Source organism: Chlamydotis macqueenii, chromosome 1 (assembly GCF_036417535.1).
Source record: "Chlamydotis macqueenii isolate bChlMac1 chromosome 1, bChlMac1.mat, whole genome shotgun sequence".
Lineage (NCBI taxonomy): Eukaryota > Metazoa > Chordata > Aves > Otidiformes > Otididae > Chlamydotis > Chlamydotis macqueenii.
Genome location: NC_141556.1, coordinates 197,047,906 through 197,073,714, shown reverse-complemented (window position 1 = coordinate 197,073,714; position 25,809 = coordinate 197,047,906). Strand labels below are relative to the sequence as shown.

Here is a 25,809-nt window from a genome sequence, read left to right as displayed (position 1 = left end):
ATACCTAACACAGTCTTCTCCAGACTCTATTTCTTGGCCACCCAGATTTACTGAAAAGAAAGCAGTGAGCCAGATTCTTGGCAACTAGTGGATACTAGTGACAAAACTGTAGCCAAATCAATCTGGTATGTTTTTGAAGACAACTCCTAAAACCAGTCAGTAAGACCATATGGCAGTGCTACAAATTAACTATTTACCATAACTCAAATACTTACAAATTAATAATTTACTCAAATACTTTAAAAATTACTATAGTGTGTGCACTTTTTAACAGTATCTGTCTGCCTCTCTTCAGGATTTTCTCTCTACAAGAAATTAAGATAATTCCAATCTCTCTACCCTATATAAACCCTACTGTTTATGATTAACAGTGATTACTTTGTTAGAACCGAATGTATCCCAGCAGCTAGTGCTGAAAAAAAAAGGCATTTGTTAGAGTGAGCAGGAACACAGCAAACAGTTATTTCTAAAGTAACAGACTCCGAATAATCTTCATTCATATGATAAAGCCCTTCTTTAAATTAAGGCTCAAAGTTGGTATGGTGCCAAGAAAAATAAATCTGGAATATTCTAAGGCTAACAGCATGAGAACGTGCCTGTACTGAAGAGAACAGATGCATCACACAAACTGAGTGACATTGCGCACATATTGTGCCATTATCATCGAAAACTGAAAACCAGCTCCTCAGTACAACCTATTTCAAGTAACGCACATTCAGCTTAATGAAGTACTCTCCACTGCTGTCCTTCCAATACAGAACTGCTGTGCGAGACAAGCTCCAAGTCACCACAGCAGCATACCATCAGAAACAGCTGTGACAATCCACAACACCGAAGGACATTTTCCATTTACCTTGCACACTGATGCTATGCAGCTTCATGACAGAACAAGTTGCTTTTTAAAAAAAAAAAAAAACAATCAAAACCAGGATTTTTTGTGGCTACTGTAACAAAGAGCTTCCCCCCCTATATGTCCCTCCATTTCCCCCTTTGTTTTATGTCTACTTTAAAAATTACCTAGCGACACAGAACAGCAGCACAGGTAAATTTTGACTTCCACTGAAGTGGACCGTACGACACTTTGCACCAGCAGGAATAGGGACCATTGTGAGAGTAGCAGAGCCACTATCCATCACACAGAAAGGAAGAACTCCAGTGCTGAGCTGTTCTCAGGAAAACACACAATCCCTTGTGGCCATTTATTTGGGGTTTCCAAAGGGAACCCGAGATGATCCGCAGAGCTGTGTTCGTGTTTGCGTTTGTTCAGGTTTACCTATCAAAAGGTAACAGATAACAATGTTGGCTGCTGATGTACTAACAGAAGACACAATGCTAGACATTTTTAAATGGTCAAGCAATCTTTTCCTCCCCATTCTTCTCTTAGTTTTTACCAAGTCTGGCCCGCTCACCTTAATCGTGAGTAGTCCCTGCTGAGGACAAAAGCACACATTTGCAACAGTAAAACTAGAGAGTAAATCAGTTGTCACCTGGGCATCATTGCACAGCTGCCAGTGATGACAGGAGAAACTGCAACATAACCTTTCCCAATCTTATGTTTCCCAAATTCTCTCCTTAACAGCATATACTTGCAGAGAGCTAGAACCAAATGAGTATTTAAGGGAAAAAGTGAATATTACCAAATTAAGGCTCACAAGGAAAATTAACTTCCTAAAAGCAAAAGGGCAATTACTTGAATTGAGCCAGCAAGGCATTTTATTTCCTTGACATGGTTATTAAAAACATTTTACATCTATTTCACAATTTTTAAGGCAAATAGTATCTAAAGTCAGCATCTTACACAGAATGAGGAACATGTAGTAATATTCCTCTTTTGGAATCAGACTTCAAAAAAGAAAAAAAACGGTAGCAGTTACTAGTGGCTAGGCAATAAACCTGTACCAGTGACAGTACTATGATCAAGGGACAGTTATTTTTCTGTTTTGCCTGGACTACAAAAACTTCACTTATACAGAAATTAAAACTGTTCTTCATTATTTGGGGAATGATGAGTACGTCTGAAAAGATTTAAAGAGAAAGGACAAAGATTTCATCTGTGCAGCTTAAGTAAGGTCTGAATTTGAAGATGCCGAAATTTAGTAGTACTTTGTAAATTTAATAGAAATTGTTCATTTGCAAATCATTATGTTCCTAGATGTAAGACTGTACTTTTAATACAAAAGGAGGATTCAATTTTTTTTTTGTAAAAAAGATTCCCTACAATTTCAAAGAAGTCTGAATTTGATCAGCAGAAGAAATTAAGCCTTTAACTTCTTAACATTAATTATAGTGTGCGGTAGGCGCCTGAGTAAAGTGCTGTATTTTTATATATATTATATATATACACATTTTTTTGCAAATTTATATGAACTGTAAGGCTGCAGGCACACAAAGTCATTAAAATAATGAGCAACTCAATCCCATATTTTTGAATACAGCCCCCTCCCCTATACTGCTGACATTCTCATGTCAAGTTGAAGACACGGCAGCACCAGAACAGCTGGCTAATCAGACACCGATCTTTATAATTATCCATTCTACACATATTGATGTTACTGCAGCAGCAATGTCTTCAGATGTTCAGATTTCTACTTTCAATGACTGTGTTCATGCTAAGTAGCTCAGAAAACATCCCAGTAACAGGATCATTTTCTCCATTCAGAACTCATGTGCCCTGTTACAGAGATGCAAAGTTCCTGAGCATTTTGTGATACTTTACCTTATTATGAACAGCTAAGAAGTACAAAACTGTTGAAGGAGCAAGGGAATAACCTTTAACCCTCATCATCTCTTTCACCTAGAAATAATGATGTATAGAGGTGACTTCACCAATTAACCAAGAAAACTTAAGAAACCTGACAGATCAACAGCATCTGAAACCATTGCATCAGTCTGCACTGGAAGTTAAGATTTAAAATTTCATTAGCTTGTTTTATGTCAGATTCTAGAAATTCTCAAATAAGTTCACCTATCACAGAAACTTAGGGCTTCTTTACACACAGAATTTGAAATGGATTAAGAAAAGTCTGCTGTAAACTAGATACAGTTAAACCAGCACAGCTAGCATAAAGTAGTATTGCTTTACTACTTTAACAGAAGCCAAGTTATCACTGTTTGCACAGTGTGTAGCGCAAGTTTGCAATTACGCAATCTGAGATGAGAATCACTATGAAAATCTTAGAGACATTTAAATAGGTAGTTTTATTAATATTGATTTAGTCTGATTTCAAAATATTTTTAAAAATTATTTTAAAGTAGCAACAACATGTATAGGCAAAACCTAAAAGACAGTTTTCTCAGATTTTACATTTTTTTAAGACTACAGAAAATCAGCATAAACTTTGCCTTATAGAAAAATACACTATATATAGTTGAGATGTGATGACCTCACTAGTTTGAAGCTATTTTGGATCTTCCAAAAACTAAGAAGGAATTAAGTTTCAAGGGAAACTTCCTAGATGGTGCATAATCTGACTTTCTCTAATTTTAAAAAACAGCATTTCCAAGGAATTATGAAACTGGGATACACAGCACATTTACTTCCGAAGTGTTACCAATGCTGCTTTACACAACTTCAAACAACACTCCCCATTCCCTCCTGTAGGATTCCTTACCTGTCATTTTTGCAGCAGGTGCCAAGTTAGGCCAGTGTCCTAACCTCCTCTTCCAAAATAATGACAGCAGAATTGATTATCTTTGTGGGGCTAAAATCTCTGAAGCCGTAAGACTTTGCATGGTCCTTATAAAGAGCAACAACTTAAGATTCACTCAAAGAGCTTTAATCTTTGACGTGCTTAATTTGAAAACGTAAAATTTAACAATACTAAGCAATATATACATCTATATTTAAATGAAACCTAGTAAGGAAGCATTCAAATACCTAAGCATATAAAGGTTTTTAACATTAATTCATATAAAGTTCAATGAAGTCAAAGCTTTATTTAGATGACAGAATCACAGAAGGGTTAATGTTGGCAGTGACCTCTGGAAGTCATCTGGGCCAACTTCCCTGCTCAAGCAGGGCCACCTAGAGCCGGCTGCCCAGGACCACGTCCGGTCCAGTCCAGACCAAGGATGGAGACTCCACAACCTCCCTGGGCAATCTGTGCCAGTGCTCAGTTGCTCTCTCATTAAAATTTTTTTTCCTAATGTTCAGGATGAGCCTCCTGTGTTTCAGTTTGTGCCCACTGCTTCTGGTTCTGTCAAAAGATTTAGTAATTCATTGTGCAATTAAGTAACTTCCTTCCTATGCTAATTTTGTTCAGTGGGAAATTTTATGTCTGATTACTTCATGGCAAATACAGAACACCAGCTTCTAGCTTGCACCATAATAAAGTATTTGGTAGAAAAAAAAAATCTTACATTAGATTTGACATACACAGGAAGTGGAATCTGTATTTCAAGACAAAGACAACATAACAGTATTAACAAACTGCAGGGTTAACAAAAATCCTGCAAGTGCTTTATCGCATATTGGTCCAATGACATAAAGACTTACCTGTTTACAAAAAAACCCACAAAGCAATGTTGAACAGAAGTACCATTTCTCATGAAAACTTGTGTTTTGCAGAGATTAAGGCATTTACAGATCTGTTTCAATATGACATAACTGGTCCTTGCAACAAACCAAGCCTACATGTGCCCAGTCCAAGCAGATTACTATTCAGACCTGGGCTAAAAAGTTGTGCTTAACACGGAGGAATCCGTTAACATTTTTAAGGCAGAACGTGCAGTGAACTCAAATACATAAAACTGAAGATCAGAGATTCTCTACTTGCTACTGTTGTATAAGCTCCATCGTCTGGCAAGCTGGAACTCAAGGCTTTTTGTCCTTTACTTGCACAACTGGACAATTACTGCTGATGCTGCAATAAACCAGATTTATCTCAACTTTCTATTACCATTTTACATTCCTTATTTTAGTAGAAGTGGATACTACATGTAAGATAAAGTTATTGTTCCTACCCAGAGTGAAATAGCTTTCTAAGCAAGTATCAAAAAGCACTAAGCCTCAACTCTCATATGCATAGAGCTGAGGAAGCACCTGCTAACATGTAATGAAGAGGACTGAAAAGCACATTAGGAATAATTTCAACTTTGAATAACAAAGTTAACTATCAGGCATCTCAGTGTACGTTAGGAATACTATTAAAATTAACCCTTCCACCATCTACACACTGCCCCCTCCCCCCCCCCCCCCAACCCACACTCCAGTTGGCTACAACTTCCTTCACTTGAGAACAACAAAGTACAAAGGCCTTAATGATGAAACCCTGCTTGCCCAGGACTAAGCCAAGACCACATAGTAAGAAATAGGGTACTTCCTTTTGTTATCGTCTTACATACAAAGGTAGTCCGCTGACATCATACGAAAGACTAAAATACTTCAAGTCAAAGAGATTCACTGTTGGCACTATTTTTCATCATGGTTCATCCATATTTCAAGATGCAAGATCATACCTTAATTCTCACATTTAAAATATGTATTAAAATAAGTTATCAGGATTATGTCAGGTGACAAATTTGTAAACATAAACACATTAAGGTGAAAATGGTTACGAACACAGACTAGAACATAAAAGCTTCAGTTACCTGTTTGTGACTTGATATACACAAGTCCGCATTTCAAATCATGCATACTGATGCATCAATTTCTCTGAAAGGTTCACAGAACATTTACCTGTTATCAGATTATCCCACTACTTTTTACAGATCATCTTCAAAGAGTTCACAGTTTGCTCTCCTATTCTGCTGAACCTGGTTCTTGCCTTCTTGTAACTTTATTTCCATCATTTAACAGCCTATTTTAGTCAGCTTACTTCCATCCTGAGCTCTGCAAAATCTCACATCTGACCAGCATCTGATTGCCAAGTACGTTCTGACACGGTGTATTTATCCATAAAGTCTGAGTGATTCTGGTTTGCACCACACTGTGTAAACTAAAATAAATGCAGATATCCAAATAGTTTAAAGAAGAACCTCAGCACCTGGAGGTAAAACCAGGTCTTCACATCTTCATTACAAAATCAGAGAATCTGAAATAACCATCCAACTTTTCTGTAACACTTCAAATTATCAAAGGAATTTGTGTCATTGACAGTACAAGTGTAACCAGTTTGTATTTTTCAAAAATTTGTACATAATACTTTTTACGTGTCTACTGAAGCTTGCTCAGATCAATACCTCATTGAGAATACCACATTTATAATCCATGAAAGGTAATGTTTGGAAGCGCACTGCAATGACTGAAAAGGTGTAAACTAAGACGACTGGCAAGAGCAAATGCGGATTTAAGCGCTCCATGACTATAACCACCCTCAGCCAACAACAGCAGTAGCTGCCACTTATGCAACTGAAATTTGCTAAGCAGAAGAGACGAAGACTTTGAAAAGCATCCCCGTAGCCATAAAGGAACTTAATTAATGAAGACAAGTGAAGCAACTGCTGAAACAACTGAAGGCACTACCATATTCAAAGTCCTGGGAAGACTGTACGTTGTGTACCTGTACACATACCCAACCAGCAGACAAGCCACGTCAGTTCACTGTTCTACTCAGATTTATCACTGTGGCAAGATCATAAACTTAAATCTTAACAGTCCTATTTTTGTTTTGTCACAATCAAGGCAAAGGTGATATTTTCCTGCAACAAGAGCAGGACCACATTTGGACACCATTTGTTTTTAAATGCGAGCTCTCTAAACTTGTGACAGAAGTCGTCTACTGGAAGCATCAGTAAATTAAATTATATATATTTGAACTTCAGTCCTTTCCCAGCACAATTTTCTCTTGTATATTTAACCTGCATGTCATTAATAAAGTTCCACCTCTGTTCCTTCAACATTACATAAACAAAAATAAAAAATATGAGAAAGTGTAGTCAACTCTCCAATAACATTACTTTTCTCTGTATCTTAATGAAACACAGGACTTTCGTCCATTAAAGCATGTATTTTATTTACATGTTTACACTGAACTAGTTTAACTTATAGGCAGAACTTAATCTAAAATTCTTAAGTGTGTTTATCAAGAGTCATATTTGTTGTTTTTAATTCTATGGTAGCTTACAAAATTTTAGAAGAAAGAAACTGAAAGATGAGATCAAATCACATCTTCATGCTTTTCCACATTAATATCTCCCCCATCTGTAAATCCTTTAAGAGTACTTACCTACTTTTACTTTTCCCTACTATTATTTCCACATACCTATGAGTCAAGAAAGGGTACCTAAGGGTACCTATTTTTTTAAGTTCTCATGTATTCTGCCACTTAGTTATTATGTATAGATTTAAACAAGAGAAAATTCAAAATTAAATTCATCCAGAACAAAGTCATTTTTCCCCTCAAGAAGAGCTATAAATCCTTTTAAATGACACAAGTTAAAAATACATACATTATACCCATATACTAACAAATATACATGGAGAGGTATGTAATGACTTGTCAAATCACATAAAGAACTGTTTTTACTGTGCATCTAACATCTGATTTCTTCCTTTAACCCATTTCCATCAAGTTTAGTACTAGAACCCCCAAACAAAGTTCCCATCATCAGGAAAAGTTAGAGTATTTTACAGTAAAAGAAATCCTGGAACACAGAATAGGAAACATAGTCCTAAATGGAATGGATAAGGATACCCAGAGCTGGCCAGTGACAATCTTCAAAGATGAATGATTTGGCCCAGTCCTACAGTCAGTATATCACAATACTTCCTCATATCACTTCTAAAACTTTGCAGAAGCTTGCAGAATTTTCACCATAATACTAACAGAAGGTTAGGCTGAGTCACAATGCCCTTTATGTCAGACTAGTGAAAGATTTACAAATACTTCACAAAATATGTAAGACTTCTAATAAAATAAAGTTTTCCCACCTTCTCTAAAATTACAGTGCCCCTTGACAGTGACAGTTTTAGAGATACCTGATTTGTAAACAATTTTGGTTGGGTTTGTTTGTTTTTTTACAAGAATATAAAGATTTTTCTACATTAGCAGTTTTCCCATCTGAGGGCTCAAGAGTTAAGCAACATACAATAATCAATCCCTTTTCCTCCCCCAAAAATCTAGATGAACACTTTCAAACCTGTGAGTATTTCTGTGACTATTACAGCAATAAACCAGAAATGCAAATTTATTATGAAGGTTCTGGACACAGTGTTTTTAAATCAGTATTTATTTCCCCAAAATATCAGACATCTAGGAAATTCGGGTTTACGGTTAAATGGAAGGAAAAAAATACTTATAAGCAGGTAAAAGAAGATAAATTGTATTTCTTGTTAAGTCTTTATAACAAACAGTTTTGCACAATGGTCCGAATTTAAACAGTAAAAAATGCATGTCCAGTAACATAATGCAACTCAAAACAAGAGCATGACTCTCCACAGATTTGTACTTTCCCTCGCCACCCAGTGGACTGGCTTACTCTCACTCTATACAATTTTTAAAGTTTCCTTTTAAAATGATGAAACTCAAACTATTTTTTTTTAATGTTTAATACAACTTGGGGAGTTACAGTACTATTCAGGGCAAACATAAAGTCATTTGTGATTAATTTACTGTCTTATACACATGCTTGTGCTTAAAACTAGATTATCTATGGAAACTAAACTCAGATTTTTTTTTTTTTTTTAATCTTTAACATTTAATACTGAAGTGGCTCGTAAGCAGAAAAAATCTAGATGTAATCATGCAGGAAAGTATACCAAGTAATTTTATTCTCCTGAGCCAGTTGCCATTTTAGAAACAGTAAGAGGCACCCAGGACTTCTGTTTAATTTGATAACAAAAACCTTTTCATGACTTTCTACTTTTTTCCCCATATGCAATAGAAAAAGCATATTTTGCACAAAGCATGCAGAATGAACACAGAACAGAAAGCAAGCTTGGCAATGAAAAATTCTCCTAAACAAGTTACATAATACTACACGAACGCTCTAGCATCCCTCTTCTACAGACGTTTGCATTCATCAGCGTGAATAAAATATTACTGTACACAACCGTGATGCAAGAATGATGCTGAACATGCATTAAGTGATATTACAAAAACTACACAAAGCATAACATGGCAATTATAAACTGGCACATACACCAAAATGATTCCAAAAGCATAACTATCCCAACTGCCAAGTTAACATAATTTCACTTTTAAACCAGTAATTCAATATATGGCAATTATTTTACATATTTCCTTTCAAAACTCTGAACATTTAGTTTTTTATATGTAATAATTGTATTCTTCACACACTAAAAGCAGAAACTTTATTATCTCCAACAGTTCTGGTTCTGAAAATATCAGATGTGGAACCGCTACTGATACAATGCTGGAAGTTCTACAAGTACAATGCTTCACATTGGAACAAACTGAAGATGAACTACTGTTTCACAGAAGTTTTCCTTCTGTGCCTTCTGGAAAAGGCTTTTGATTTGAAGTGGATTGAAACTGGAGCTGCAGCTTACCTTTTACATACTCCGAAGAGGAACATAATATACGGAACAATGCAGTGCTATTTTATCAAAGAATGAAGAATGTTACCATTTTAAAAGACAGTACACTTCCCCATCTTTGCAACTGCAGTTTACCTATTTTCTTCCAAGAAAAAGTACTTATGACTAGACTTGCTTCTCTAAAGCAACATCATCTTACTTGGAGAAATCACGAAGAATACTATTTTCCGTACTTCACTGGTTTGCATGTAACCTTCTTGGCAACTGCAGAAACTGAACAGAGAGATCAAGCTCATGTATAATTTAGCTCAACATTTCAGTGTCTGGTTTTTATTACTTCAAATACTTGTCCTCTTGGGCCACCTATCACTATGAACATAAAACATAACCATGCTATTCAGATATCTAAAGCCCTAAACATATTTATTTTCTAAGCAAGGTATTTCTTAGAGTACTGAAAAGTCACCCAAACTCACTTAACGAGAACATATATAAAACTACATTCTCTATGTGGCATGTAGATATAGCACTAACTAACCTATGTCTGCACAGTTAGGAATAGTCTTGTTCTACTGCCCACTCCTTGCTGTTCCTTCCTTCTACACAGAAATGAGCAGAATTGGTAATTGTCACTGGGTTCCTTTTACCCTCCTCACTGCCCCGGCACAGAGATGTGAGGGTGGCACAAAGCAGGCAGGAAGCAGGACCAAGCACCAAGGAGGGCAAAGGGCTATTCCTATCTGCAGCAAAGCATGTATTGAATTCTTATTTTAAATATGCAAACGAAGATTTAAAATTTCCCATTAGCATACAAATATTTAAAAATTTGCAAACAGCTTTAAAACCACTACCAACTGGCAGCTCAAAAACTACATTCTACAGTACTGCAATAGCTAGCATATGCAGGGTTTTTTCTTAGATAAAAATATTTAAAGCCTAGTAACAGCACTGCAGAATAAATAATTTAATAGCAAATAATTAACAGTAATAGAGTTGTTAAAAAGAAATATTAAAATGCCCAAAACACCGAGAGCGAACAGCTACAAAAAGAATGACAATAAATTCCTGTGGTTTCACATCTTTCTAAATTACATTTCCTCTTCCAACTTGCTTAAGTTTACGTGGTTATTGAAAGAGTGAAAACCTGTTTTGCTTGGGGGGTTAGGCATGGGTTTTTTTTTTGTTTTGGTAGGTTTTGGGAGGGGTATTTTGTTTTGGTGTTTTTCTTTCAAATATTCACCGAGAAAAAAATTAAGTTTCCCTTTCACATAAATTAAAAAAATGATTACAGTAAAATTAAGGAAAAAAACTAAAGAAAATACCTTAATCCTATCCCATAGATGCTAATATTCACAATTTTATCTTCCTTTACACCATCTCCTGTTTGGAGCTTTTCTGGCTATGACACATAGGCATAAGATTGGATTCTCACCGGTTTCATGAGAGGCTAAGAATCTCAAAATCAGCTCTTTCATACTTACGACAACACCAGGTGTGTACGCTGTACACAGCCACAAAAATCAATGGAACAATTTTGTAACAAGAACATAGAAGAAACCTATCCAAACGCAGTGATCCCATCCTACACCCCCTGAATATTAAAATATTTTTAGAAGATTAATTCATTTCACTTATTCTCATATTCCTTGGCCTGCTGCACAACACTAAACTCAAAGTTTAAAAAATCCAAGACATTAATGTAACTGGTATTTCCATCTTTTCCATCAAAAATCAGCTAGTTTGTGGTTCTCACAAGCTTTGAAGTTAGTTTGTGAATCTGCAGTAGATATAAAATCAAACATTTCTTCCATTTTTATTGTGGCACTTTATTCCCCCTCCCCTCATCTTTTTTCAATTTACATACAGGACTCATCACACTTATTCCCGTTCAAGGTTTATGCAATTTTTTTTTTTTTAACTGAGAAATTGAAGGCAAGAACAGTATCTTTATTCTCACTGCGCTTCTTCCAAGTCGAGCATTTAACATCCCGCATACAGTTAGCATGTAAATTCAATCAAATTTTACAGCTATGCTTTACTCTACAGAAATTAAGATATAAAAGCACACTAATAAAATCAGGAACAATAGAAGCTCTAGACGAGTCATTTACTAAAACAAATGGAAAAACCTCAACACATGTATGCAGTAACACAGTTAAGTTCCTTTTGAATCTCATACCTCTTACTATGATCATTTTGTCCCTCTATTCAAGGGACTACACATAAATCAGTAAATTTTTACCCACATTTACAAAGATTTGTTTTTCTTTTAATGTGAATTTGGTATAAAATGATCAATATATGAAAGTAGCTTTTAAAAATGGTTTTACCTGTAAGTATAGTATGCTTATCTCGGAACTTAAACTTTTCTGACTAGCTTCTTCAATTAGGGAAAAAACAGTTGCTGTTCTAAACTGCTCCTCTGAAGAAACCTACCTCCTAAATGTTTCTCGAAGTCAGGCTGAGGTCATTAATACGAATATCTCCAAATTTCAATTACATTAATTTTCATAGTAGCTTAAGGAAGTTCAAGATGGAAAAGACCTATTAAATCTATCCCACTGAAAACTAACACTTTGAGGTCTTGTTTCCATGCATTTAAAATCATCAAAACTATTGTTTTCACTAAAACATAATGCTCAGTTTATCTATTCTACAACTCACACTTTAGACACAGGTAACTTAATTTTGATAAGCTTCCGTATTTCATGGATTACTATGAAAACAAACTTGAAATGCTATGATTTTTAAAATACTTTATAGGGAATAACCCAAAACTATTAACAAAACAGATTTCTTCGTAACAGGAAAACACAAAATTATTAAGACCACCTACTAAGACTAAGTATATTTTACTGCATATCCCAAAAGGCAACAAAAAGCTAATCCAATGGGAAAAATTATACCTGCCACTAAGTATTGCAAGTTTTCAGTCAAGCCTTCTATTAAGTTCTCACATTTTAATAAATGCATTTCTAAGAAAACAGCCCAAAGTTTGTTACTAACCTAGCACTAAACAGCTGATAATTTTAAGGAGAAATGTCCAAACTCTACATTTTTCATAGGTCATACTCACTCTCTCTTCACTATTCAAGAATCACGGAAGTTTGGACTGATATTCCCTTATGCTACAAGTGAGCTAACAGCCTGAGGAAAACACAAAATCCCAAGATGGTTCTGCATTTTAATGATAACACAGTGGCTAAATTAATAAATTCAGGGCTCTTAAGACAATTAAATTGCATTTGAAATATGTGCTCTCTCAAGTCCCCCAGTCTCAGCCTCAAGCACAAGTTAACAGTTGCTGGATGCAGACTCTATAAACCCACCTATGGATATGCACCACTTCAAGTCTCAGGAATGGGACTGAGAATCCATTCACACTGGCAGTTCAGTGTAAACTGACTCCATCAGTTGCTACCCAGTCTTCCTTGCCATTCTAATAGTTCAATTACAGTTTATTTTTACTTGTCTTCACTGAGAAGGGAAGAACTACGATCCAACTGGTTAGACAAAAAATTATACATTAAGAGGTATGCAAAAAGATCAGTTTCCACAACATGTTTAAGAAAAATGAGCTTCATATGCCATCAAAGCATACCACTCATTTGCTGAACATCTCACCTCAAAGCATATTCTCTTCAAAAGGCCTAAGGGGGGTTGTTTTTCACTTGAGAATCTTCCTTTAGTTTGGTTATTTCAGTATTTTTGAATCAAGTTATCTCAAGGCACATCGTGACCATTTATCAATCACTACTTCATAGTCAAGTCAACGCATTTGTATTTAGTACCTTTAAAAAGAATTTGTAATTACAGATTAATCTATTTTTCAAGTTTAAAAAATCTGAAATCAAAAGTGGACAATGGGAATTAGTTTAGTATAACATTTTAAAATATGACAGTATACTTTAAATCAGAATGCTCCTCAAAGAATACATTCCATAAAGTCCTATTGGATTACAGTTCAAATTAAAATAACACAACATTTAGTTCCTATTGTCTTCTTTCCATCTGTGTTAGCCTTTTGTTCTAATAAGAGTGTCTAGCTTATTGTATCTTTATGTCCAATTGGATAAATAGACGTGGACAACACACAAAATAGCTTAAGGTTAGGAATTTTCATTCTAGGTGATCCATAGTAATTTTAAAGTATTTTTCTCAGGAAATAAATACAGTAAAGTGTATCTGAACTGCTTTCCAATATATCAATGTACTTTATCTAATGAGCACACTAGACAAAACTATATAGAAACTAACTCACAATCAAAATTAATTTTAAGTGCCAAATAGCTCCCCTTCAAATGACTGAGGAGATAAATGCAAATGCAGTTAGACAAGCTGGATTGTAGTGGTGTTGTGTATTCTTTTACTTAAATGGAATAGTAAAGTCTTGCTATCTTTAAGTTTTAAAATTGTATCTCACATGAGAATTAAGCAGTTTAGACGGAAATTTCAGGAATAATATAAAAACTCAAGAAGTACAACCAAAAGTGAATGCACTGTAGTTGTCAATTTCATATCCTCTCCAAGCTGATTTGATTTACCATAGCATATAGCAGAAACAGTCAGGACTTCACTGTGCTTTCTAGTCAAACAGACCAAAGATTGTTAAAAACTTAAGAACCTGTGTACACATAAAAAACGATAAGCTGATCAGTCAGATGAGGAATAAGAAAAATTAATCACTTCCAGCACACGGGCAGCACCAAGCAAAATCGCTGCTTGGTCGCATCTACATACCATTTTTAAGAACCAAATTGGGACCATTCCTTTCCTGACAAAATTATGTTTTTATTGCATAGCTAGAGACAGTTACTACCACATATGGGAAAATGAAAATCACTGCCTTCACCATTGAGCTGTATGCAATCAATATGGCCAGGTAGCCCTAAGAAAGCTCTTATTAAGAGCAGAATTTGGCAGTCTGTCATCAGCTACAAAAGGAATTCTTCAGGAAATCGTTAAAGTGTCCCCAAATTCAACATTTCAGTATTTACTTTTTAGGACTTAAAGGCTTGGTTCATGGATATTTAAAAAGATATTAGATTATTTTCTGCAATAAGGGCAGCAGACAAACCCAACACTACCATGCAGCAGAGCCATCCAAGTCAAGAATTTTAAAGGATGAGTAGCTCACAACTGTGGAATGAAAATCAATAATATTAACGAAAATCTTCAATAACGTTCAAACATATACATAAATATCTCTGCTTGCTAACAACAAAAGTGCAGTGGAACTAACAAGCGCTTAAAACAGCATGAGGCTAGCAAGGAAAAGAATGAACCACAGTTTGCAGATTTGGCATGTTTAACATACTTCTGAAACATACTCAGATACTACAAGAGTGAGGGTGTATATATCTGAACAAATACAGGAGAGTTAGCCAAAAGCCTGAATGACACAGCCTTTGAAAAACTGAACAGATCTCTCTAATCTACTTCAAGTTATATTTAAAACATGTACCCCTTACAGCTTTACAGTTTAGAATTACCAACTTACACCAGCACCTTCTCAATCCCCATAAAACCCACCACGTACAAGGGCAGAAAAGATGAAACAAAAGTAATATTTAGACACCAATGTAAACTGCATTTTCAACTGAATGCAGTACACCAAAGTGGAGAGCTTAGGTAGCTGCTATATGCAAACACGAACATACACCTAGTGAAAAAAACCAGCCATTTTCCCAAATGTTAAGTTTTAGGAATAGCGTGCTAAGTAAAATCAGTTCCAGGTTTTTTTTTTGGAAGAACGAGTGCTGCAGCTTGACACATTTATCAATTAGGGGAAAGATTATTTCAAACTTTAAACCCAACTCACTACTGCATTAGAAACTATAAAGTCTGGCATCTATCTGAAGCTGAGCAAAAAAAAAAGAAAAAATGGCAACATTAAAGACAGTCTAGAGGAAAATGCTCAGTAGTTACAGATGTCACAGTTGAGAATCTACAAGTGATGACTCCTGAATCGTATAAAAACAATCTCCATCTTAAGCCACATAACACTGGCAATTTAAATAAACAGTGTGCTTCCAAAAGTCAGCAATGCTGCAATTACCTATTTGCTCACAATTCAATTCACCAAGACCATCACTGCTATGTTAAGAAGTAACACATACATGCTCTCTCCGCTGCTTGCATCCTATGCTTTATGTACATACCATTTGATATAATTATGGCATCATATTATCTCAAATCAGGTTTTTAATCAATTTAATATCACTATTCATGCAGACAAATTTTAGTAATTTCTATCTCTGAAAATGTGACCTGATAAAAACAGATCACTAATATTTTACAACTATTTTGCACAGGAAAAAAGCAATAGTAACCAAAAATATCCCTACTTTCTTACCACTGCAGGAATAGAACCAATAGGTCTTTTCCATCATCTTCCACGACTGACAAAATCTGAGTCATAAGCAGCTTCCTAATAGCTTTATCATCAGTTTTATCTTAAGATTCAATCAGCAATTGTAGCCTGAGTTGTGTGTGAAATGGGTACTTTTCAAATTCATCATTCTATTAAGCATTTATCAAGAATATTCACATGCAATCCTTCCAAATGTATATTACTCTAAGTGAACAATTATTTTAACTGAAAACATGTATTTGCCTCCTAATTAAACAGTTAATCATTGATAACAGACTCGTTTCTATTCGAACCAACCATTGGGGGAGATGCATACTTATAATGATGCATTATACAGTGGGCTTTAAAGCAGCTTGCACAAATGCCCCCTTCCTTGCAATCACAGGACATTTTAACCATCAGTAGAATGCACAGATGTCACAACAATTTTTCTTCTGGTTTAGGTAAATTCATTCATACTGTTATGAATAAAGCATACATAAATATTCCTTTTCTGAAGTTGCACACTCCCCCCAGTTAAATTTTTCAATAATTTGAGTAACGGCCATACTCTGTTGACAAGCCTATTGTGACTAAGTTTGCAAAGGGAGGCTGAGATACAAGGACACAGTATCAACGAGAACACTTTGTATAAAATTTGACGCTCTTCAGAAGTCAAAATAAACAAAAGCAGTTGTGATATAAATCGTTCATACGATGTACTGCAACATGCAGTTTAGCTAAACAGATTCACTATTAAGAATGGAACTTTCTTGACACACAGTAGAAACTACATAAGAATGAAACATATCCCACAATCAAGCATAAAATTATTCTCATCCACTATTATCAATAACATTCCCAAAATCCTTTCAAGTGATTTTGTATTTTATTGTAATCAGATAACCGCACATTTTACAGCATAGTCACACATTGTATTTTGCTAGAGTCACAAACACATTGCCTTACATAATGATCTGCATCACTTCTGCTCTATACTACAAAGCCTATGACTGAATACAAAAAAAGTTTTACAAAATAAACTGGTTTGACTACAGTAACAGTAAAACCGTTTCCAGATAACAGCTAAAATTATAAAGGCATATCACTGTATATTTTTACTGGAATTTCTAAACAGTAAGGAATGAAATAAGTTTTAGTATCTGCGACGCTTGTTAGGTCCTTCAAAGTTGCCCCCTGGGTTTCCTCTACCAAAGCCACCAGGTCCACCACTCACGGCACCTACACCACTCATTGGCGGCTGAGGAGTTTCAGAGCCCGTTCTACTAACCAGAGGCGAACCCATCTGTGATGGACCTCCTTGAGGGAATCTCTCATTATGCTAATACAAGTCCATTTGGAACATGCCAAATGTGAGTTACAAGAAAAACCACAAGTGATGTTGTCATGAAGTTCAGCAGATAGTCCGGCAGAATCAGGATCACACATAGAGGGAAGAAAGGAGCAATTCAATTAGTTATTATGGAAAAAAAGCTGGAAATTAAAGAGTGCTAATATTACGCTCCAACTTTGTAAAGTAAACTAAAAATTTAAATAGCAAGTATTAAGACCAACTCTGGTGCTGAATGTAAGTTCATCCTTTCAAGCACATCTGAAGCAATACATATTCTCTATGTAACAGTAGAGAGAGCAAAACATTTTAATACCAGAGTCCTATTCTGCCTTTAATACCAACTACAATGCTTCTCCCTTAAATAAATTAGACACAGAAACACTGTCAAAAAAAAAAATCAGCTTTTACATTATATTTCTAGAGACTGCACTTTTATTCTTTTAATAGCAATATAACCTGCAGACTTATCTACCCACATATCTGTGGATAAAGTATATTTCAGTCCATACTACCTGAAGTCAGCTTTTTGTATGACACTTCAGTAATCTTTAGTTAAGACTTAAAATCCAGTCCAAATAAACTAACACAACTAGTGATAAAATACATAACTGGACTACGCTTAGCTTAAAAAACTCCCATGACATATATCTAAAGCCTAACTATCAATATTAGATGAAAATTCTGTTAATGTTCCACATTTATTTTCCTTAGTTCTGTGCCTAATATTAATAAAAGTGTATGTGGTTACACAGATTTGTCTATAGCAATTAAGACCTGAAATAGAAAACATGCGTTTGAGCACTTACAGTTCACTATTTATGCAAGTGTTTAAAAACAGAACCTTACATGATGAAATATAAAACATTAACTCAACATAACATAAACCAGTAAAAGCACAGATACATGGTACAACCAGATCTTGAAATAACTGATAATTTACCTGTTGAGGACGGTTATACTTTCAGAAGAAATCTCCTTCTGTACAGAGACCTACATTAACTGCCCAGGTATTCAGAGTTCAAAAAGAACATTCAAGACTAGCACTTTATTTATGTGCCTGAATCAGAAAAAAATTCTTCTTCTGAAAGTCTAACTTAAGTAACAGTAGCAGAGCTCAACAGTTCTAAAGTCTGCTAATTCATATATATATTACTTTAAAACAGTATTATATCTATATATATGAAAATTTATGTAACTTAGATCATTGTTGTGTGTGTATATATATATATGCGCATTGTTTAAAATGTAACATTGAATCAGAAAAAAAGTTACTTCAACAGCTACATTAAAACCTACTATTGTCCCAAAGTACCTTAAAATCTGCAGCACTGGTTACAAATAGTTTAGAAATTATTTTTAACTCACGTAGCTTGTTAGCGATAGATACGAATTTCAACAAATAGCTTATCACACACTCGTGAAAATTTTTACCATTTGACATTAAGACAAAAAGTCAAGTCCTCCTCCTAACAAGGACCCCTCCTCTTCAGCTAACAAGAAAACTGCAGTAATTAACCATCTACAATAAAGTAGGGGGGAAAAAAAGCTGTTTTTAAAATGTTCAAAGATAATCTATGTTTCAAAAAACTGCAGTGGAACAAAAAGATTGCTCCAGTTTTACCTAAAAGACTTCAGAAAAACATCCAATTTAAAAACTGAAAACTGCATTTCTGGTCTATAAAGCATATTCTCCATTTCTCTCAGTGAAAATTTAAATTAACTCTTAGAGTGTTTCAGTGCACAGCCCTCAAAAGATCATTAAAGTGTCTTTCCAGAAGCAGCAAAAATACAATAGGACTATGCCTTTCTGCAGGAACTTCTTCACCAAATTAATCACTCCAAAATGAGAAAAAAAAAAAAAAAAAAATCTCATTTGTCCTTCAGTAGTATGCAGAAGAAAATGGAAGTAAAAAAAAAAAAAAAAAAAAAACAACTTTTTAAACATATATTTTTTGAAGTATCAGTCTATCCCCTACATTTCCATAGCTGGAATGACTTTTTGTAGAAAAACAACAGTTTGAGATAGGTACCACGTTATTTTCCTTACATGTCTTTTTGAGTGCCCATATAACCACAAGAGAATGTTCCAGGGGTGACCAGTAACACACTGCTCTCCAGCAAAAGCATCTCTGAAAACATTATTTTCTGAATAGCATCCCTATGCTTTGTAAGAAATGATACAATTGATAAAATGAGCAGACTCCTATGATGGCTTCTCTTCCAGTACCTAAAGGGGGCTTATAAGAAAGACATGGGAAAACTCTTCAGCAGGGCCTGTTGTGACAGGACAAGGAGTAATGCTTATCAAATAGAGGGAGGTAGATTCAGGTTAGATACTAGGAAAAAAATTTTTACATTGAGAATGGTGGAATACTGGAACAGGTTGCCCAGAGAGGTGGTGGATGCCCCATTCCTGGAAATATTCAAGGCCAGGCTGGACAGCGCTGAGCAACCTGATCTGGTTGGAGATGTCCCTGTTCTTTGCAGGGCGGTTGGACCAAATGACCTTTTAAAGGTCCCTTCCAACCTTAAGTATTCTATGATTCTAAGTGAGGTGAGATCCTCTCTTTTTACTGCTAAAGACCAGACTCATCATGTGTTTTGTGCTCAATCAAAATCTCCTTTTCCCCTAAGGAACAAAGTATTTTGTCCAAACTTCATTATAGAGATTGCTCAGTCACAGACAGATACTGTTGAGAAGGTTTAAGAAAAACACAGCTACAAAATTCTTCTGTGTTCCAATAAAACTATAATGGAATAGTTGTTTATACTATATACTTATTTATATCACACCACTCCTAGAACATCCCAATTATCTATTTACATAATAATACTGAAAAATACATAAAACTCAGATTAAAAACTATATAGTTGTTTCTCCACAGAAGACATTACAGCTAGGAAAAGTGACTGGCTATGAGAACGGAGCAAAAATGGCTAGTGCTTTAATTGCATCCCAATGGCATACTTGCTCTTGATAAAAAATTCCAGATGTGTACAAGACATTCCCTACCACTCTTGGCAACTGGGCAATGTTATTTTCTGTATGTTGATATGACAGTTATACCTAACAGTTGTTGGCATACTTATTTTCTAAGTGGCATAATTACTGTCATAATCTCATACTTCAATACTGTTAGAAAGGAAATACAAAAAAAATTAAAGTTGCTTTAAAAAATTAAATATTTTACACAAAGATATCTTCACACTACATTACTTCCAACATTTAACTGTGCATCAAAAACCCCAACAAGTTAATACACAGAATTTAGTTTCAGAAAGGAAAGAACAGCAAATGCCTAAGTTTACAGATCACTCTACCCTGTTTTTCCTTCCTTCACAGAAGTTATTTCCTTCTATCAGTGAGTTTTTCATGACAGGTCATACATGTCAAGTTTTGCCACAAATGCTGTATATTTTAACCTCAATTTAAAGCCTGGTTACAGATCACTCACCCCATTCCTAAGGGAAGTAGGATTTTCAAGGTAGTATCAAACAAAGATTTCCCTTCTGTATTGTAATTTATTCCCATGAACAAGTTTTATCAATTACTTTTACAAGATACAAAGCATGTAACACGTTCTTACGCAGTGTGAAAATATCTTCGGTAACAAAAATGGGCCATGAGACATGACAGCTATTCGAAGTAATTAAATTTGTGATACGTTACCACTGTTCCATTATCTGGCATCATTGGTGTTCCAATATTTGCAGCTCCTTCTGGTCCCATGGAAGGACCAGGACCCATTGCAGGGCCAGGTAAAGTTCCTCTGTTGTTCATATTCATACCCATCATTGGAGGAGGGCCTTGGTTACCAGCAGGTGCTGGGCTAAACGCATCTATGCAAAACAATCTATACTTAGAGCTGTCCTATCTGAATTTTATAAGAATAAACAAACAATTTACAATATTTAAAAAGCCAAATGTACAAGACTTCCAATACTTGAAATAAAAAAATTCTTTGAGACTGTACATTTATCTCAATCATCTGCTTTTAAACGGATTTTCATTAATCCTTACTATTTCTCATTACATAATCTGCCTTGTGTATTTCAAAATCCTGAACTTTACAGCTAAATATAGCTGTATGGTTTCTGTGCAGGAACTGAAGTGTTCAGATAGCATATACATGCAGTACATACACCACAAACTAGGAAAAATCCCATGTGATTTTTGCAATAATTAGTAGCTCTACGGCAACTTGGATCTCTAGGGATCATGACATATTAAATATACATTTGCAAGAACTGTTCTACCAGTACTATGTTAACTGTATATAGTGTTACAGTATATTAGTCTAACACCTAAAATCAACACCAAAGACAGCACTCAACTTTACAATAAATTATTTGTAATATGGCATAAATAAATCTTGCATTTAAATGTAAACTATTACAGCAAAACACCAGAATACAAAACCAGGGAAGTTTTGTTAGAATTGAAAGTAACAGAACAGTCTCCTCCACAATTCTGATTCACAATAAAAGGTAGAAGAAAAGCTTAAGACATCTTTTGAGAAGATCATTTAGCTATAATAATGAGCTAGGAAACACCACTCTGCCAGTACCCACTAACATACTCAACAGGTAGGTAAAACTGCCTTCATAACGTTTTCTCATGTTGTTGTAAGACAGAAAAAAAGTGTGATTATATATAGCATTTACATCTGCTATTATGAAATATCATCAACCTTAAGACTGGTGATGATGTGGTTTTTTCCACCCACAATGATAATTCACCCTTTTCAGCCAAAAGCGTGCATGCAGAATTTGATAATGGAAGAAGATATGCCTTTGGAATCTAGCCTATGTTTTAAGTCATGACAACATACGATAGTATAGAGAAATCTGACATGTGGCTAGACTAATAAATTTGTTATTTCAAAAATCAATCTCTCCCCTCTCATCAAAACTCTAACTTCTTTAGTAAGGGATATATAAATGTACGTCATTGTAAGCAGGCCATTTAGCACAGATACAGTACTATTTATTTGTACATATGCAAACTTGCATCTTTATTACCTGCTTTGAGTACACATATCACAGTAGTGAGTGAAACCACTCCACCCAGACATGGCTGCTAGAACTGTAGACCTGGGCTTGATCATATACATAACGCCAACGGCAAGCTGCTTAACAAAAACAAACCATAAAGTGCTACACAAGTTTATTAGATACGATAGAGGAAAATCCTGTAATTTTGAAAAGCAAAACTCATTTGAGCTTAGTAATGAGAAACTCTCAAGACTTTTCTCTATGACACTGAGCCAGAACAAAGGCACGCACACATCAGATGCCTCTTACCTACCCACAAGCAAGATCAGTTCATGTAGCAGGTAGAAGACTGTGTTACAATTCAAGAGAATTACAGTTGAACATGCTCTAAAACTGTTTCAAGTGTCATTCATTCGGTGACTAAATGTGGAAAGAAACAGAGAAGTCTAAACTGCCAATATAAAGACAAATACCTTATTTTCAGAGCCTGGAAGTACTCTGCAGGACTATCATGATGGCAGTGCTTAGTGCTAGTAGTAGTGCCATTAACTAAAAGAAGTCAATGCTCAACTACCTGTTATCCGTTTGCTTACCAGCCTAATTAAACTTAGCCAGCTGGCAACACTCAGGTAGTGTTCGCTTATCCTTCAACTGCAACAAAGTTGTTATCCTCTGTATCATACAAATGCACCAATATTGCTTCCAGGGTGACATACGGTGACCTTACACTATCAAACCTCTGTATTATTAAAGCCAGTTTCAGCTCTGACAGGAAGACAGCTTGGGAGCGTAATGCAAGGAGTGAGGACCTGCAGTTTCAGTATGAGGGCACTATGGCATTTTAGCTATACCTCAGATGTCCTCCTAGCTCCAAAACAGACCCTAAGAGCTAACCACTCGATCGACCACTCTTGTCGGTGGGACACTGATGATGGCAGTTAAATTCACTGGACCAGGTTCAGCAACAGATGGAAAGTAACCATCAGTGTTCGTGCCACAATGCACAGACACTAAAAAAAAGTCTTTTTCTGCAACCTGGAAGGCTAAAAAAGTACACTCTAAGTGTCCAAACTGCACATGCCAAGGGAGCAACAAGCCACAGTCAGTAATCCTCATCAATGCAGAGACAGTTCCCAAAAAAAACCTTCTATTTTCCCGTATTGCAAAGTTTATCAGCTGCACCTAGCATTACAGATCCAGTTAAGTGCTATGGTGAGACATACAGATTTTGTCAGAACTTGTTTGCTGCAGAAAACAATGTAAAAAGAAGCCCTGCACAAGTCAACCCAGCACTAATTAAATCCATCACAAAGGTACCTTGCTTTCTAATAACATTATAATGCAGATATTTCTATTTCTATTCCTGAACAAACTCCAGCAATGAAAAATTGCAAACGGCAAATGTAAAGGCTAGTTAAAAATAAAGTTAGAATTCCAAGAGAAACATTGAGAAAGGATGTTAAGATTAACAATTAATGGTCTAGTATTTAAAGGTCTACTGCAGGTTTTTGGGGGCAGGTTTTTTTTTTGTTGTTGTTGTAGTGGTGGGGTTCTGAATGGGCTGGAGAAAAAAATATCTCTACAGTGAGCTAATCTAAAATCCAGATCTTCACCAACAGAAAAAGTCTATTTTGCAGCTATGTGTCTCAATAAGTGCAAGGAAATGCTGAATAATGTATTTTAAAATCTGGACAGAGCAGATTCATTAATCTACAAATTCACATTACTCAAAAGTTCAAGCTACAATGTTTACTAAGTCTTGTATGTACTTTCAAATTTAAAATATGCAAAAATTGTATTAACTTTTCTTAAAATTGTAATGTTAATTTATTTTAAATGAACATCAGGAAGCTTCAAAGAGATATATATTGACAGCTAATACAGTTCAGTAAGAATTTTTTTTTTTTTTAAACACATTCTAACTTTCAATGTTGTTTAAAAGCAGATATTCTGGTTAAGTAGGATTCCAAACTGTTTCAGTCTGTGTATACAGAGCAACCACCAATTATTAAGAATATACTTTTCCAGACTTCATAGTAACAGTTTTTAGCAGTGACAATATTTTAAGTCACAAAAGTCAACTAAGAATATTTGCAAATACAAACTTGCAATAAATTAGTACAACACAAACCACATTATTCATTAATCTTTTGTCAGGTACATCAACAAGAACTTACCAATTTTAAGATCTACATCATTTCACTGCATGCAATTACAGTCCCTCCAACAGAACGTCAAATACTTTCTGAACAGAAAATTCCTCTTTTGTATTAGATAATTTCTAGAGCATGATCTTTTCCTGCCTTTTTGTTTCTCTTAACTTGTACAACCTATTTTTCTCCCACAGGTAGCCAAAACAACGAAATAAAGACACACATTGGAAAAAAATCCCCAGCTGTTTAGAAGCAAAATATGTGAAATTTTTTTTATTTCATAATACTGTTTACTCCTTTTTACCTGCAGTTGTCATTAATTTATAGTGCTTGAGTAACATGTACAGTCCCAAAGAAAAATAAATTTTACATTATAGAAGCCTTTTTCCTTCAGATCCCTACCTCCCATGTTTATTGCTCCTCGAGGACCCATATCACCCATTCTCATTTCCTGTTCTCTCTGAAAGCAAACATAGTTTTCATGGTCAACCTATCATTCTTAGAATTTAAAACATTCCCATTTACTCCATGAAAATAAAAATTTTCAAGTATCAAAAGTGCCCATTGTTTTAAAAAGCGTACAAGGAAAAAAGTTAACCGTACACCTCTATTTTTATAAAATCAAATGGAACAGTAAGTTCAATATAGGAATGTTGTACATTTTTGCATAATGGTAAAAGTTAATTAAAACAAGTTTAATTTATCAGATGCAGCAGTCTAAAGTTCTCAGATAGTTCTGTGATCAACTGCAAATGAATCATTCTTCACCTAGTGGTTTTCATTAATAAGTAGTAGTATATTTACATTTTAACTGCAAAAAAAAAGGTCTTATTAGAGTATTGCCTAAAGGCCGTCGTTCAACAATGCAATCAATCTGTCTTCATGATTCAAAAAATGCTTTTGTTGATTGGAAACCAAGCTCTGATGCGTTATATTATGGTATATAAACTCAAATCTGCCAGTTCTTCTTTGTTCAAATAGTTTTGACTTAACTTGGCAGTGGTATATTTTTTGGTAAATTGTATCATGCTATTGCTATGTCAGTTCAGACACCAAACAGCCTTCTGAAACCAGCATAAAAATGTAGTAACAACACAAACTATGTATGTAACATGCATTTATACTAACTAGACAAATAACACACCAAATTGATCCAGATTACATTAATGCTCGCTCATCCAACAGCGAGAGTTCTGACATTACTGATCATGAACCACGGCCTGCTGTGAAACAATACTCAAAAGATAGTACCCGGGGTGGCAAAAACCATTACTTTGGGGGAAACAAAGTACACCTATCACAGATCCTTCCAAGGGACTTTAGCATTACTGTTTACATCAAAATGATGAAATAGAAACAAATTTACAGTTCAAAATTAAAAGTAATGAAACTTATACCAAGAATTCTTATGAATTTTCTGCAAGAATGTTAACGTAAATTACACTCTTGAGTGAACATACATGTGCTGAGAATAAGCATATCCAAAAAAATGTACCTGATTCTGAAAATCATTCCA

The 25,809-nt window shown here is 35.1% G+C and overlaps 1 protein-coding gene across 5 annotated transcripts in view; it reads right to left on the bottom strand.

The window, feature by feature from the left end:
- The window catches only part of PSPC1 (paraspeckle component 1), a 61,846-nt gene that overhangs the window by 6,084 nt on the left and 29,953 nt on the right, over positions 1-25,809 (bottom strand). For 3 of the 5 annotated variants that reach the window (XR_015257491.1, XR_015257493.1, XR_015257492.1), the window contains exons 7-8: positions 2,717-2,794; positions 1,018-1,273 (exon numbers count right to left, since the gene is read on the bottom strand). Coding sequence is in view for 1 of the 5 variants with exons in the window: in XM_086739541.1 (XP_086595667.1) it covers positions 16,948-17,133; positions 20,816-20,985; positions 24,696-24,753 (414 nt within the window). In the remaining 4 variants the exon portion in view is untranslated. Of the gene's footprint in view, positions 1-1,017; positions 1,274-2,716; positions 2,795-11,371; positions 17,134-20,815; positions 20,986-24,695; positions 24,754-25,809 lie in introns of those variants that run through there. The other 2 variants (XM_086739541.1, XR_015257494.1) reach the window with 2 other exon arrangements.